The sequence below is a fragment of the Varanus komodoensis genome, unplaced genomic scaffold (assembly GCF_004798865.1).
Source record: "Varanus komodoensis strain SLA01 unplaced genomic scaffold, ASM479886v1 scaffold7_1, whole genome shotgun sequence".
Lineage (NCBI taxonomy): Eukaryota > Metazoa > Chordata > Lepidosauria > Squamata > Varanidae > Varanus > Varanus komodoensis.
In genome coordinates this window covers 17,647,984-17,664,162 of record NW_025336479.1, presented here as the reverse complement: position 1 = coordinate 17,664,162, position 16,179 = coordinate 17,647,984, and the positions used below count along the sequence as shown (strand labels likewise).

The 16,179-nt window shown below is 41.6% G+C and overlaps 1 protein-coding gene across 1 annotated transcript in view; it reads right to left on the bottom strand.

The window, feature by feature from the left end:
* TENM2 (teneurin transmembrane protein 2) overlaps positions 1–16,179 on the bottom strand; it is a 730,807-nt gene that overhangs the window by 137,737 nt on the left and 576,891 nt on the right. Inside the window, exons 9-11 of the mRNA XM_044454098.1 lie at positions 6,202–6,397; positions 2,836–3,021; positions 1,263–1,541 (exon numbers count right to left, since the gene is read on the bottom strand). Of these exons, the coding sequence (XP_044310033.1) occupies positions 1,263–1,541; positions 2,836–3,021; positions 6,202–6,397 (661 nt within the window). The remainder of the gene's footprint in view (positions 1–1,262; positions 1,542–2,835; positions 3,022–6,201; positions 6,398–16,179) is intronic.

Genomic DNA, 16,179 nt, shown 5'->3' with positions numbered 1-16,179 from the left:
GACAGTCTCGAAAGCCCTTAGGGCGTTGAAAATCGCCTGTAGTTCGAGGACGTTGATGTGCTTCCTTGCTTCCTGTCGGTTCCAAGTTCCCTGAACTCGAAGGTCCGCACATGTTGCGCCCCATCCCAGTAGCGACACGTCTGTATACAGGGTCTTCGTTGGATGAGGTGTTTGGAACGGGACACCGACAGACAGGTTGCTTGGAATGGTCCACCAAATTAGAGTATCACAGATGGAATTCGGATCAGTTTGTTGGGAGAATCACGCTGTGGGCAAAACGACGTGTTGAAAAACAGCTGCATGGTCCGCATCCATAGTCTGGCATATGGGACAATGGCAACTGTAGCAGCCATGTGCCCCAATAGTCTCTGAATGGATATAGCCAGAACCATTCCTAGTGTTCGGATTTGATGGATGTGGGCACATAAGGTAGCGCGACGGTCCGGAGGGAGGAAAGCTCTTTCCCAGGTGGAGTCGAGACATGCCTGATAAAGTTGATGACCTGCGTGGGAATAAGCGACGATTTTTCGTGGTTAATACATAGTCCAAGATCATCAAGCAAGGCGCAGGTCATGTGTATTGCAGACAGATGCCCTTGTTTAGTTTCGGAGACAATTGGCCAGTTGTCTAAATATGAGTATATTTGCACTCCTCTTGTCCGTAAGTGTGCACATACTGGTGCCATACACTTCGTAAAAACTCGAGGTGCGGTGGCCAGGCCAAAGGGTAGCACAGCATATTCAAACAAGTCGAGCCCAACAGTGAAATGCAGGAAACGTCTATGTGAAGGATGGATAGCGATATGAAAATAAGCATCCTTCAAATCTAAGGAGGCAAACAAATCCTCTCTCTTCAGTAACGGAAAAATACTCTGTAAAGTGGTCATCCGAAACTTTTTTGTTTTGATGTATTTGTTAAGATTCCATAAGTCCAAAATCGGACGAAGACCACCGTCTCTTTTCAGGACCGTGAAGTATCTGGAGTAGAATCTGTGCAATCCCTCTGAGAGGGATAGTTGTCGAATCGCGCCCTTGCGAAGCAACTGAAAGACTTCTTCACACAGTACCAATGAAGAAGATGTAAATCGAATCGGACACGGTGGAGGGACGACATCGAATTCTATCCTATATCCGAACTGAATGATAGACAACACCCACCTATCAGATGTAATGGTCTCCCAAATGGGGAATTGACCCTGGAGCCGGTCCCCAAAAGGGAGAGGGAAAGGTGGTGTGGGGAGAGAGAGAATGGTTCGACCGGACCGTCAATGTGGACGTTTGTCAGCGTCGAAGTGCCGCTGGCCCTGGGGGAAACATTGCTGCGGCTGTTGTCTTCGCCATTGCTGTCTTTGTTGGTAGTGTTGCCGAGGGTAGAATTGTGGACGGTAAGAGGAACGAGGCCCTTGCCACTTATGCCTCTGTTGAGGAAGCTCCATGCGGCACGGTCATACGCGATTCGTGTATCGCTTTTAACTTGCGGTCGGTTTTCTGATGGAATAACCCGGTACCGTCGAATGGCATTTCCTCGATCCTCCGTTTCATCTTGTTGGGGAAATTGCAATTACGAAGTCATGTGTGTTGGCGCAGTGAGATGGCATTCACGAGAGCTCTCGAATTGGTATCTACGTGATGTCGTGCGGTAGATAATTGCTGCACTGCTATCTGCATAGCTTCCTTGATGAATACCCTGGCAAGCTCGGCTTGGCGGTCTGGAAGGGAGGAAGCAACGTTATCCAGTCTTTGCATAATAAAATACTGGTAACGTGCCAGTGTTGCTTCATAGTTAGATATGCATACGCCGAGTCCAGAGGCTGCATAGACTTGGCGGGCGAGCATATCGATCTTCCTCCCTTCCTTGTCGCGAGGGGCTGTGTGTCCCCTTGACTCCCTGCCCTGGGAGGATTCGATGACAACAGAGTTCGGGCGTGGATGGTGAATCAGGAACGGAATGTCGTTCTCCTGAACTCTGTACATGGCCTCATACCAATGGGAGGTTGCTTGCGGTTGGGCCGGTTGATCCCAGGGTTGGACCATAGCCTGCCGAAGTGTGGTAATAAGCGGCAGGATTATGGCCGTGGACTGTTCTCCCCTCACGACATCATAGAAGCAATCCATGGATGGGCCTGGCTGTTGACTAGCCTCAATCTCTAGTGAACAGATGAGGCAGGACATGAGCTCCGTAAAGGAGACATGTGGCTCATCGGGCGATGCCGGTCCTTGGGAGGCGACTGCTACATCGCGGGATGTAGAGTCAACCTCAGATTCATCCGAGTCCGGATAATAAAGTAGACAGTCGCTCGAAGATGACCTTTCTGGGGAGGTTGGACGTCCCCTCTCCACATGCCTGGCCGTCAAAGGCAAATCTCTCGGGGCCGATGGAGATGCACGATCCCGAGGGTAGTACGAATAAGATTGATAGCCACCCCAGTCTGGAAGGCACCATATCCGTGCATCCTGTAGTCGTCACCCCGGTGTTCGGACGAGTGGCTGCAGCGCCTTGGAGGCAAAGGTGACCCCACAGGTGGCTCAGTCGTGGGCATTGGAGTCGGATACCGTTCCCTCAGTGGGGAGTCTCTAATCTCGCCATCAGAGATAGACTCCCAAAGTGGCTCCTCCACTTGTTGGGTCGGCACGCTCTCAGGCCGAATGAGAGGCCTGGGGGATCCCGGCAGTGTTACCTGCATAGTAAGTTGCAGGGCCGGTCCTGAAGGGGTCGGTACTGTGGCAGCGGACGGTACCAAAAAAACAGATGAATCCGAGCCCCGGTGTTTGGGGCGATTGGGTTTCTTGGTCTTGTGAGCGGGTTTATCTGCCTTCTCCTTCCTCGGAACTTTACGAGCGGAAGGCTTATCTGAACCCGTGTGCTTGCGCTTCTCCCGTGTTTTGGCTGGGGAAGAAGGCGGCACCTGGGTCTCTGCTGGAGTAGCGCCTTCAGCCGAAGGACGCTGAGGAGGAGCGGTGGAAGCGGGACGCTTCGGAGGAGCGCTCACAGTCGGGGTGGAGCGTGGAGGAGGCGGTGCGGCTGAAGAGGAACCAGGCCGTAAGAGCAGTTGGTCCGATTGCATCAAGGCCTGGTCCCAGAGGAGCTTGCGGAGACGATTCTCCCTGTTCTTCCGCGCTTGCTTGGTAAAGGCCAAGCAATGGCCGCACTTGTCGGTTCTATGCCCCTCGCCGAGGCAGAGGAGGCATAGATCATGTGGATCCACAGGTGACATTTTGGATCCGGATGCGGTGCATTTGCAAAAGGCCACTCGCTGCGCCATCACGGAAAAAGAAGAAAAGATGACAGGATAGAGGGTAAGATAATATTTTTGAGTTTTTTTTGTTTTGGTTTTTTTTTTTTTTTGAGAAGAAGAAAAAGAGAGGGATATACAAACTTGGAATATAAACTTGGAATATAAGAATTAGTTAAAGAAGGGATAAAAGCAAAAGGAACAGTAAGGACTCAAGATCTTAGCGAGGATGTTAACAGGCACGAGGCACAGTGAACGGTGGTCGCAAAGACTGAACAAAATGGCAGACACTCCGCTCTATTTATACCACGAAGGGGGAGGGGAGTGGAGTTTTCCCGCCAAAAACCATTAGCTTTCTAATCTTCCGGCCTAGGCACTGCGCAGGCACAGCACCCCCATATGTGTGATGCACAGAGGCCACGACGAAGAACATCTCCATGTCTATTCAGAGATATACCTCACTAAGATCAATGGGACCCATTCCCATATATGTAGGCATAGGAATGTAGCCTTAAATTTTTAACAACAAATGCAATGTTGGATTTTATTTCTCATTTATGATATAGTACACAGAGGGTCTATGGCAATATTTTCATTATTAAAGAAATGCTGGAATTGATTTTATTTCACACTTTATATCACTACTAACTTCACAGAGACTGGCTTGCTGATGGGTTAGTATACGTCACTGCATAGTTCAAACTAGTATTTACACCTGAAGATTATGGCAAAAAGCCTAGCCCAAAAAAAACCAGCTCTGGGTTGTATCATAAACAGTAAATTCTATGTGTGTGTGGCCAATCACACTCTATTATAAGTTTCTTTTTTTACACTCCCCTATTGTACACAACAGAGAATTAGTTCCAACAGTAATGTTTCTCTTAAAAGCAAAGATCCCCCTTTTAAATGCTGTTACTGTTACTGGAAATGGCTCTGTTTGCATACTACCATGGTAAATTGTGAGGTATTTTACCCAGAATTAACGTAAAACTAATTGTAAGCTACCTTTGATTTGTTTAATGACAAATAACTCAAACAGTCCAGGTTCAGATGCCACTAAGCAAGCTATAACCAGGTTGACTGAAGTCTGACCATGTAAACCCGAAGCCACTTAGGTGCAGCATGGATTAATTATAATATTATTTGCCACTGTTATGTATAAACCAGTTTTTGCATCAATCAGACATTCTTCTCACATAACATATCATCAGCCAAGAGTATGGACTGAGTATATGCTGTTCTTGAATTGTGGGCTATGATCATATGAAAACCCTGCACTATAGTTTAACTATGGTTTATTGGGTTGTGAATGCTGAATGGATACACTATGGAACAGAGTGTATTTCAGACATATTTTCTCTCTACTGTACACAAATAATTTGCATAATTTATTAATATATTAATTTATTTCTATTAGATTAAAAATCCATGCTCTCAATAAATGCATTAATGAGCATCTATGGATATCAACACGAATATACAATCTGAAGGGCACATTCTCAATATATATACTCCTTACACTACAGTTGCAATTAATTTTTTGATTTTAAAAATAGAATTTAAAACACCAAAGCGATAAATATATCTATGTTTGATTTATATAAATTAGATACCTCATGAATATATGCCTCTATGACTATATGTGCATATACACACTTTATATATACACAAAAATGTATAAAAGGTGAAAATGCTACTACCTTTATTGTTCTGGCTCTTGAGCCAATAGAAACACAAAGAAAAAAGTAACATCCAGTGAATAAAAGGGCACTGCCAATAACCATCATCAGCATTTGAAACAACAATCAAAGTAATGGTGATAAGAAAAGCTCCTTTGTAGTATTAGCTTGTTCATTTATAAAGAATGGCTATATACATTTTCTAGTTATTTCATGCATAAAATGATCTTTCACATTTATATGTGTATTTAGCCTGAAAATCTCTGACTGACTTCTGAACCAAATAAAATACTGTATTTTTATTTGCATTTCATCCCAATTAATGTTACTGCATGATCAAGAAGTCTATCTAAATATTGTACCTGTTACTTCAATGTTCTTATACACAGTACTTAAAGCAATACTTTTCAACAAAACTGTATGGAAGGCAATGTATCAAGCTATCAAACATGCATTACTAGAAGGTTTTGTGGCACATCGGGCAACTAAGCATATCATGTATGTGTATCATTAAACTTCAAATACATGTTTGCATGTGTACACCCACAAATACGTTATTTATTGCAACATCTTACCTACTTCCAGATAAAGGGTTAATTAGAAGAGTTATACTGGTATAAAATAAAAATACAAAAGCAATATTGCTAGCAATATTTTCCCATGTGACTACTATATAAGCATTCATCTAATTTGGTTTATTTTAAATATTGCCAGCATAATAAAAATATATTCTAAAAAAGGCAACTATGTTATGTGCCATCCAACTTATGGTGACCCTATGAATAAATGCTTTCCAAATGCCCTGTCAAAAAGGATATTTAGCAGGGATTATATGTAAATTCATAAATTCCTTTTCAGACATTAGAGATGTGTCTGATTACATTCACGTGGGGTAAAATCCAACTGGGCATAGCATAAGCAGCCTTTACCACTTGTGCAAAAGTGCTTTAGCGCTTTCCATTCCTTCTGCAGTTTCCCCTAGGAAATCAAACATTTTCCTTGAAGAATTGGTACATCCCTCTTTCATAATGCTATTGGTAGAACTGCCTCTCACACAATGGAATTGGTGGGGTGGAAAAGAATCTGTTGGCATATAAGCAACCTGCTGGATACTGCTCGTGCGGTAACATCTGAAGCAACTTTGTCATGTTTACTTGAAAGTAAGTTCTCCTGATTTCAAAGGAGCTCCTTCACAAGTAAATATTTTTGGGATTGCGGCATGGACACACATGAAGGGCAGGGAATGCTGTTTCCTCCTTTTTCCAAAGACCACAGCCAAGACATACATACCCAAGATAACCGTATTGAAAGATACCACTTCTTTATCTTTGCCATCATTGTAAAAGGCAAGGTGCCACAACCCCACATCCAGGTACTGAACAAATACAGCTTCATTCTGAACAAGAGTTTGGATACTTCGACGCTCTCGTGGGGACTCCACCACACTCCATTTCTCTTTCCCATCCAAACGTTCCATAAAATCATACTATAGGGCAGAAGGATAAGAAAAGCACTGTGTTATATGTTTATATTGCAACAATAAGCAACTTCATGTATAAAAGTGTTACCTTCAACATGAACATTCATATTAAGTATTTTATCAAGTTCATATTGTATTACATAGTATGTTTCAATATTCCACACTTCACTGCAGTTATGTCTAGTCTAGGGTATTCTTTCTAGTGCAATCTGGAATACCTTAGGAAAAGAGCAGTAACATGTGACAAAAGGAACAACTGCATATACAGGGGTTCTAAGAGTAGTATTTAGTTATGCCCCAGTTTTAGCACTAATCACATTTCATTAGTGTAAACCACTGATTGTGCAATGCAACTAGACAATGGGAAAGGTAATAATTTGCCACCAAATTTTTGGGAGAACAATATGGGGAGCCTTTCGTCCAACTCTCTTTTCTTGTGAGCAGTTTCCCAATAATTTTCTCAACTCAGTTTTCCGGCAAGCACAACAGCAAGTCACCAAGCAATCCAAGTGGAGTCTAGAAGGAAAAGCATAACAGATAGGCCACTGAATTCCAAGCCCTGCTGCTTCAAGCTTGCCAGGGTGGAAGCAGGGTGGAAGCAGGATAATTTTTCATTTTCTTTTCTCCTATGCAAGCTCCATGTTGGCGAAGCTGAGGAGCCAAAAAAAACTGGCACCTTGGAGAAGCTGCAGGGCTTTGCATCCAGTAGATCCAAGGCTGGCCTGACCCTGCTGCCAGCAGAATTTTCTGTGGGTGGAATGGTAGTTGTGGGAAAGATATGGCCCCTATGATAATTAAGAGAGTGGGCACCTTCTTGACCTCACAAGCTAACAAATCCCAAAACTCAAGACTGCATTCTCATTCATGAATTTGCTCTAGCATTAACAGAAAAAATTCCCAAGTATGTTTATTCAAAAACATGGGCTGTATGTCAATGAAACTTACTCCTGTGTAACTTTGCTTAGGAGTGCAACTTTACAGAACAATCAAAACACAAGAAAAGCCATGCAGGATCAGACCAAAGGTCCATCCAGTCCAGCACTCCATAGACAGAGTGGCAAACTTAACAGCTCACCGGATTGCTCAAGACATGCATTTATCACAAGAGGGAAAAAGGTGAGATACAAATTCAATGTAGCAGCAGCAGCAGCAGCAGCAATACATAGCTTCCTACATGTTATCTGAATGAATCAGGTAGCTGAGGAATAACAATAAAGCCCCAGCTCAAGTTCAACACCTGGAACTAGCTCTCAAACAAGAGTTTTGTGTAGGTAGTTCTATAACCCATTGCAACTGAATTGGGCATATCAGCAATTATGTAGGAATTCCAACAGAGAGTTGAGAGTCCTAATAGCTTAGGGTCTTGTCATAGAAATGCATCTGTACTACTGGCCCATATCAAAGAAACACAAACCACTTTGAAAAAACTGTAGATGCATGAAATGAATAAAGCCTGACCACAGACAGAACCATCTAGTCATCAGCAATTGATCCAAGCTGAGAATAGCACACATGCAAATAGCTGAGGTGTCATTAATGTGCACAATCCTTATAGTGTCTGGCAACCTGATAGCTTGTACCCTTTTTATGGCTACAATTTTAAGAAACACACAAAAGAAACCGTATCTAGAATGTTAATAGTCATATAACAAGTCAACTATGAAAATGTGTCAAATGTATCTTTTCAGACACATTTATCTTTATAGCTGCAGTTAGAGATAGATAGATGTGTCTGAGAAGAAGACGTAGAAGCTCAATAAAGTTACCATAACTGTATGTGAACTGTAATGCCAGCATGCACAAACCGAATGGGTTTCAAAATCAAAGCGAAAGTCATTCAATTCTTTGCATATTCAGTGACTTCAAATCTTTGACATGTCTCCAGTTTCACAATTGTTGCTTGGATTTAGTAATACTTTAGTAATACTTAATTCTAATTTAGCTCTTAAAATGGGAAACAAAATTGTTCTCCAGAACTATTTTCAGCACCATGAAACCAACATGGTTCTCAGGTAGCAACTTTCATGTATACATCATGTCCCAGTGCTTTGATAGTGACCTAAGTGTAGATCAGTCTAATTTCCTAGACTGGTCTACTGGGACTGATTTTGGGTAAACCTGTGTCTGGGCTGGACCCCTTCAGACTGCAGGTGAGGCTTACATGGCTGAAAGTTCAAAAATCTGTTCACATAGAGAACTAAGTGGCAACAAGATGGATTCTAGCCTAGTTGTCTCCCTGACATAACAGTTTCAGATGTGGATGTGTTTTTCCACTTGGTGTGGAGGAACACTCAGTCATAGGAGCCTCCACCTCCTGTCTGAAACAGAACAGCCCAGACAAAGGTTTATCAGCTCAGTGAGAACTAGGACAGCACTAAAATAGGTGGACTCCAACACATGTGTTAACATGAACCTAAGAATGAAAAGCACACAGCCTTTTCAATATATCAGGCCTTTAATCCACTTGGAAAAAATGTTATTAAAATGTATTTGTCAGGAGGAGCAGAAGGTTAAAGACACCCTCGTTAGTCTTTTGGAAAATACCCTGATTGGGATAACACCTTTGGAAAAACAGAGTGCATTGCTCTTTGGAAGGTTTGCTCACAGAGGGTCAGCATGGAACGGCATAGCAATAAAAGCTGACATTTCTCATGGGCGACACGCTGCTCTGCTTGGATTGTGTTGGCAGACTCTTCTGCCTCCCCTGCGTCTGACGCTGATTCTATCTCAGACAGCAGGCAGGCACAGCAGTAGGTAGGATCGAAGAGGGACAGCACACAGAGGAGCTAAAGTGGTTTGAAGTGGCTGTAGCTGCAGGGACCTGGTCTCGTCCTGCAACTACAAGTGTGACTGAGAGAATGCAGGTGACTTTCACTGCAGGTTAAACTATGCTGCTGCTAAACAGGCAGCTCCTTAGAGCTGTCCTATTGAAAAGGCCTTTTTAATGTATGTGCATAATAGAAACCTGGGGAAAGGTAACTTGCTGGCATACTATCTCATGTACTTTGCTTCTTCCTGTACTTCATATGAAATGTACAAGGGTTTTGTTACCATCATTGTAGTCACTGTCACTCCAAATGTGTTAAGCCATACAATAACTGGGATGATAGCAAGTTTCAGATTTATGAGAATCAAATATTTGATTTAGAAGTGAAACTAGCAAGCTATCACATAAATGCAAAGCTCGCTAGTAAGTGAAAACAGTGAAGTCATGCAAAAGGAATGTAAGCTCAAATGAATGCAAGTTATTGGTCCAGCCCATTGCTGAGAACTGGAAAGTCAGATTCATAGAATTTCTACCTGCTCTAATTTTAATGACAAGGTGAAAAAGAGATACCTGCTTTTCTTGTGCTACAGTGCCTTTTTAAATATGATCCATTCTCCAATGACAGTGGCCAGATTTGTTTTAGAGGTAATGCGTATTGCTGGCAATGAATGGAAAACAGCCTGACTGCATGTATGTCCGCAGTGTCTTTGTCTTTTGCCAGTTTTTGAGGGGGCTTAAACACATTTCCAAGGTGTCTGGCATGGAGTTTATTACGTGCATTGTGCCAGTGGGAAACTCTCTGCTTTGATTTGTGAACAATGAATTCACAGTGGCAAGTTTATACACAAGGATCCAATTTTGCTCCTTATGCCCCACTTTTTGTGCTTTTCATAACAATTTTGGGGACTGCAGAGTCCATTTATTATGCAACCATCTCAGGCAACCTGTTTATAAGAGGATCTCATCACGTGTTATTTTCTGAATCTACCTCAAGCAATTCAGCGGCAGTTTACATTGGTTCAATAATGTTCCCAGTTACTAGCACTACCAGCCAAAAGTTGTCATGTAGTTCTTCCATCTTTCCCTCTTTAACAAGTTCCATTTCATCAAGAGAAAAGGTGAAAGATGTGATGGAAAGACTTAAGAGTATTGCAAATAGAATGTCATCTGGACTCCCTAATAAAACTCTGTGTTTGAGGCAGGATAATTGCACAATGGAAACATCCAGGGACATAATGTTAAACCATGGTAGATGCGATCATGGGTGGCTACAGAATGACTTACTGTGATGTCCAAACCTGGAGTGGGTTTCCCATCATGGATAACTTCATGAGAAAGTATGGCTTTACTAGGGTTGTTTCAAATAGCCCCCATCTCAGGATGGCTTTTCCTTATGGCTAAGCTTGGCAGGTTGATTTTTTTCATGAGTCAACAGGAACAGCCAGAGAGCTGGCTAGCAAGAGTGGGAAAACCTCTGCTGCTCCTTTTATCTTTCTGGTGGCAGCACCATTGATTTTCATCCCTTCTCAGTCTCAGGGTGGAGCTTTAGAGGCAGATCATAGAACAGTAGAGTTAGAAGAGGCCATGAAGGCCACCAGGTCCAACCCCCTGCTGTTACAGGACACCAATTTTTCAGGTGTGTTTACTTCAGTGTAATGTGAAGCTGCCTTTAAAAAAGTTCCCTGCGTAGGGAAGCAGCCTTTCTGTATTGGCTGTCTGATGAGGGCAACTCTGCTTCAGATTGCAAGAGGGAAATAAAAACAGGCTTCAAAATCAAAAAGGTGTTTTCTGGGAAGGAAAGTGCTGAAGTGGAAGATGAAATTGATAAGGACAAGTGGCTGGTGGCTATGAGAGAGGAAGTGCTTAAGTGACAGGTGTTCTTACTTTAGCATAAGGTGATGCAACATGTTAAAAAAGGTATATGCTAGCAAGAAAGTACCAAAATGGAGGATGAAGTTGACAAGGATACTGACAAGAGTGGGGGCAGGAGTATGCTTGGCTAAATACCAGACGTGTGGTCTTTTGCTCTTGTGAAATAGCTTGGGGTTTTTGTTTTGTTTTGTTGTTTGGTATAAGCTTGCAAATGAGTTCCCACATTTATACAAGTTGGAAAATTATTTCTTTTTTGCCATCTGCTCTTTCATGTATAACTGACAGCTAGCAATGGAAACCAGTGGACCAGATATGACTAGTACAAGGGAGGGGGCACGAAAAGTGGCTGGTGACTACAGAAGAGAAAATGCTTTGAGTGTAATGTGGAAAAGCCTTTAAAAATAAAGGACTTCACTAACAAAGGAATCACTGAAAGCGAGGATAAAACTGACAAGGTCATTGACAAAAGCAGAGGATACAAGTATACCTGGCTGAATAATGGACAGGCAGTCTTTCCCTCTTGTATGACAACACAATGGCTCATTAAAAAAACCAACTTATGAATGCATTCCTTTGTTTGGGCTTGGAAAATTATCTCCTCTTTGCAATCTGTTATAATTCTCATGATCACTGGCCATGACACAGCAAGGATAAGGTAGGGAAGCCAAAAGTGGTGTGTGGCTTCAGGAAAAGGCACTTTGGGGGTGATCTTACTTTGGTGTAATGCCAAATACCTTTTACATTTTTAAGGTGTTTGCTACTATGAGAAGCACTGAAATGGAACATGAAATTGATGAAGACACTGACAAGGGAAGAGAGATGAGTGTGGTTGGCTAAATAGCAGTCAGCCACCAAATGTGTGCTTGTCATTTCCTTTACTGGTTTCTGTTGCTACATATCAGATGTGTAAGAAAGTTAAGAAAGAAATCAGTGGGCAATATTGCAAAAATTATGCAAAATTTATGGTAGGTGGTACAGTGGATGGGAAATTTCTACAAAATTCATGGCAGGAAATTTTAAGATTATGAATGCTTCCCCACTCTCTCTCTCACAAATGTAAGGTGTGAACACATCCATGTTAAGCATTTTGGGAATGTATTTCCTTCTTTCTGCTTGGGTTGCTAGTGAAACTCTTAACAGATTTGCCCTAGAGCAAAATTCCAGAGGAAAGATGAAATTTGCATTCTTCTCTTAAATATACATCCTTAGAACTGCTTTCCTTGATTGATTGCATGCAAGTTTAAAGTGGCTCATATTTGATCTCAGCTGCTGTTTTATATATGTGCTCAAATGATCACATATACGGAATGGCCTACTTAAATGAGAAATGTAACAATAAGGAAAGGCGATCAGGGTTTGCAGAAGTTCCTGCTTGTAGCCAATCTGTAATCTTGCCTGATTTACCTCCCTCATCAGTAAACTGCTTATTTGAGTAGAGCAGCTTTTTGAGTATGGAGAAATATTCCTCTCCATATCCTGTGATAACTGGCAGTGCTTGGAACTTCCATACTGGGACAGAAGCACACAAGCACCAAAGAATGTGGGATGAACTGATTTTTTTAATCAGTTTTGGTGCTCCATAAAATTTAGCTAATGAATTCAGTCAAAAGGTGCTTTGCCTTTATTGTTAAAGTAAATCAGCCACAGACAGAAACTCTAGGTCTGATTCACCACTTGGCCAGCCGGCTCATTACTTTGCATTTTTCTGCTCTATTGATCTTCTGATATAATATGCTTTTATAATGAATTGTTTTTATAAAATGTTCTTGCTGAAAATGTCACATTTTCCCTAAAGCTACAAGTAGGTGGATAAAGTATGGGATCTGGACCACATGATGCAAGAAAATAACTGTATTTGTGGTAATCAGGAAGAAACTGGGGAGACTCTGTCCACACAGTATTTATGCCTTTGAATATATTGAGATCTGACCCGTCTAGAAATCTCAAAATTGAAAAAGAACATTTAATTCTAATTGATTCTAGTTGACTTTACCTTGCTTTTAACTACTTCCCACTTAAGTAAGGGTACATATGTAATCAGAAACAAAAGGTTAAGTGTTTGTAAAAGAATCAGTCTTTATGGATTGCATCCTTGACTGTAGATTTACAAAGATATCAAGGCTCTTGTTAATATGATGAAGGCCCATTTTGATTATGCAACACATCTTTGTGTATGGGGATGCCTTAACCTTAACTCATTATGGCTTACTGTTACTACATCTCTTTTTAATCTGGCTTGCTGCAGTATTCAAAATCGATTTGCATGGAGTGGGATGCCATTTCACTTCCTTTTTCAGGAGGACATAACCGGGTCTGCCCTGCCCTAGCCCACTTTTTCTCCTAACACTCTGAAACTATCTCACCACCTACAAAAGGATGTTACTTCCCCTTTCCCCTCCTGCTTCAAGCACAGCCTTACTGCTAAAATTTAGCTTGCTTTACAGGAATGGCTATATAGAGATATAGCCTTTTAGTCACAATCTGGTGTCTACTGCTTCTCAGACGCAGCTGTTGATACAGCAGAAACAAGTGCAATCAAATGTTTCCCAGAGCCTGAGATGAAGCTGTGCATGATGCTACCATTAAATGCTGAGTGCTGTGCCCAGGAATTACCTGATTTTACATCGCTTTGCTTTTTAGTATTTATGCCTTCATTTTGCCCTTAATGGGCTCTATTGCCATTTAATTTTTGTGGGGTTTTGAAGTGTCAAATACTAATTACAAAAGTGCAGAATACAGTGAAGTATTTCAAGCTAATACATACCATTATGAGGCATTTTGAACCTTTAAAATAGCAAATAACTTTTCTCCTTGGACATCCGAAGTCCCATGTTACAACAAAAGTGAAAGGGTTGTGTGGGTGGGCATGATTGATCTTTTCTCGTCTTTTGTTGCTTTCTTTGAATGTTTAAACTGTCTCTACAGGGTAGGCAGTATCTGAAGCTCTCTATCAGTCAAGTTATTCCTTTTCTTTTGCTTCCTCCTCCCCCGCCCCCAGCCCTGTCATTCCATATCCCCCTTCTTTCATGCAAACACTCATAGGAAGATTACCTTAGGGCATACTGCTTCCCCCCTCTAAAGTGACAAATAAAGTGACAACCTTTCAACTTTCTCAACTTGTGCTGGAAGAAAGTTTAGCAAAACTACCTTAAAATATCTATATCCTCAGTAGCTGTCTAAGGACATGGTGCTATGGCCCAGCCAGCATAGCCAAATGAGACATCCTGGGAGCTGCAGGCTATTTTTCTCTCTAATCTTGTATTGGGGTGTACCTTAAGTTGGTCTCCAATATACTAGGAACATGGCATTTCATATTACTTGGTCTTTTAATAGGTCTGCTGCTATGTGAGATTCAGCTGAATAACACGTAGCTACAGCCTACATCTAAGTGTTTGTAGATGAACTCACGTCTGACTGCCCTTGAACAAGATGTACTGAGGGGGCGAGGGAGAATGTTTGCCAAACATGTTAAAATGAGCTCTTTATAAACATCCACTTTGAAGGTTATTCACCCACCAGTCATTTGATACATAATGTGACTACCATGTAAATGTGTGCAAATGAAATAATGGATATTGCACACAGTACAAAATTGGCCACATGACAGAGATTACACTGTTCTGATTGGAATGAAGAACGGAAGAGTCGCATATTAAAATTTCAATATGCTTATGAATCAAATGAACACTTCTCGAAACGACCCATTTCTCCCCACCCCATTATTCCTACTTCTCACTCAAAGAGTGGATGGTATATCTTGTCTAGGGAAAGGCATTATCCTGCCACATCCAGAGAAGTCACTGATAGGTTCACATGATCATCCATACATGCTGGTCAAGAGTTGCTTCATCGGCATTATCAGCATGTTGGCATGGATTTTCATGGTATCTGTACCTGGCAAAGGTAGGCAACCTGGGGTGGTGTACAAAGCACTCTAAACCATCACCCTCCCTAGGTTTGGACATGACAACAACATGTACCCAGTGAGGGTAATTATGCTAATTAGGTGGCTTATGACAGGCACACCCAGGGAGGGGGGAAAGGTACCATGGCCTATTCTCCCTCCCTGACTACGCAAACCCAGTCACTTAATAGCAGAAACATATGCCCTGTGAATTAATTGGCCTAAGCACTGCTAACAGTACTTTTGTGAAATTTCCTCATCTTGTTATTTTGAATGTTCTGCTGTTGTAAAGGAAACCACCTTTTCTTGAATATGCATGCATAATAACTGCTGAAAAGTTTGCTTATTTTCAATAAATGATCAATTAAATGAGTGAAAATGGAGCATGTTTAAGAACAATACTTAAGTATGTTGGGCATCATTACACAATAATACTATTATGCACAAAACTATCAGACTTTGTCTAAGATAGTTCTCCATTCTTTTGTTCTAAGCTCACATGCCACATACACGAGCATTTCTCGAGTCCGTTGTCCTCTGAAACTTCATTTCCTATCTACAGAACTACACAAAACTGCTTCTGAATAGCAATGTGGTTCCATCAATTTGACTGACTAAACTAGGCTCTTGAAATATTTGCTAAACAGTAATACAGAGAAGCTTCAATCTCAGTGGGGCTTTCAGACTGGAACGGCATCTTCATAGTCTCAGGTTAATCATGTAGCTAATTTTCTGATTATTGACTTGTTCCCACAAAGGGTTTTACTTGCTTTGGCATATCACCACTCGTCAGTGATAACCTGTCAAGTGAAGTTTTATGCTGTTTTCACAGATTAAGTTTTAAACTGCAGGAATGTGGAATTTTCAATTTCAACTTTAGGACATCATCTAATGTCAATTTCAGATTATTTCTATTAATCTATTGAGATGCAACAAAATGCTTTTATTGCTGCTTTCATTCTGATATGGAACAGACTGAGTGCTTGTTCCCAGCTCCACATTAGGTAATCGCTGGATGCTGCCCAGCTGTGTTTCCCTATGGACAAGATTTAGAGCTCTGCATAAATTTCTGATTATTGAAATAGGTGAATATTGCTAACTCATGCCAGGATAAAAGAAGGACTGAAGCTTTTGTTTGAGGAGCATGGGAACGATAGACTCCTGCAGGGCACAACCACACTCAGGAGGAAGCTTAAGCAAAGATTTGTGGATTTAAAAACTTATTCAAGGCAACAATCAAGTAAA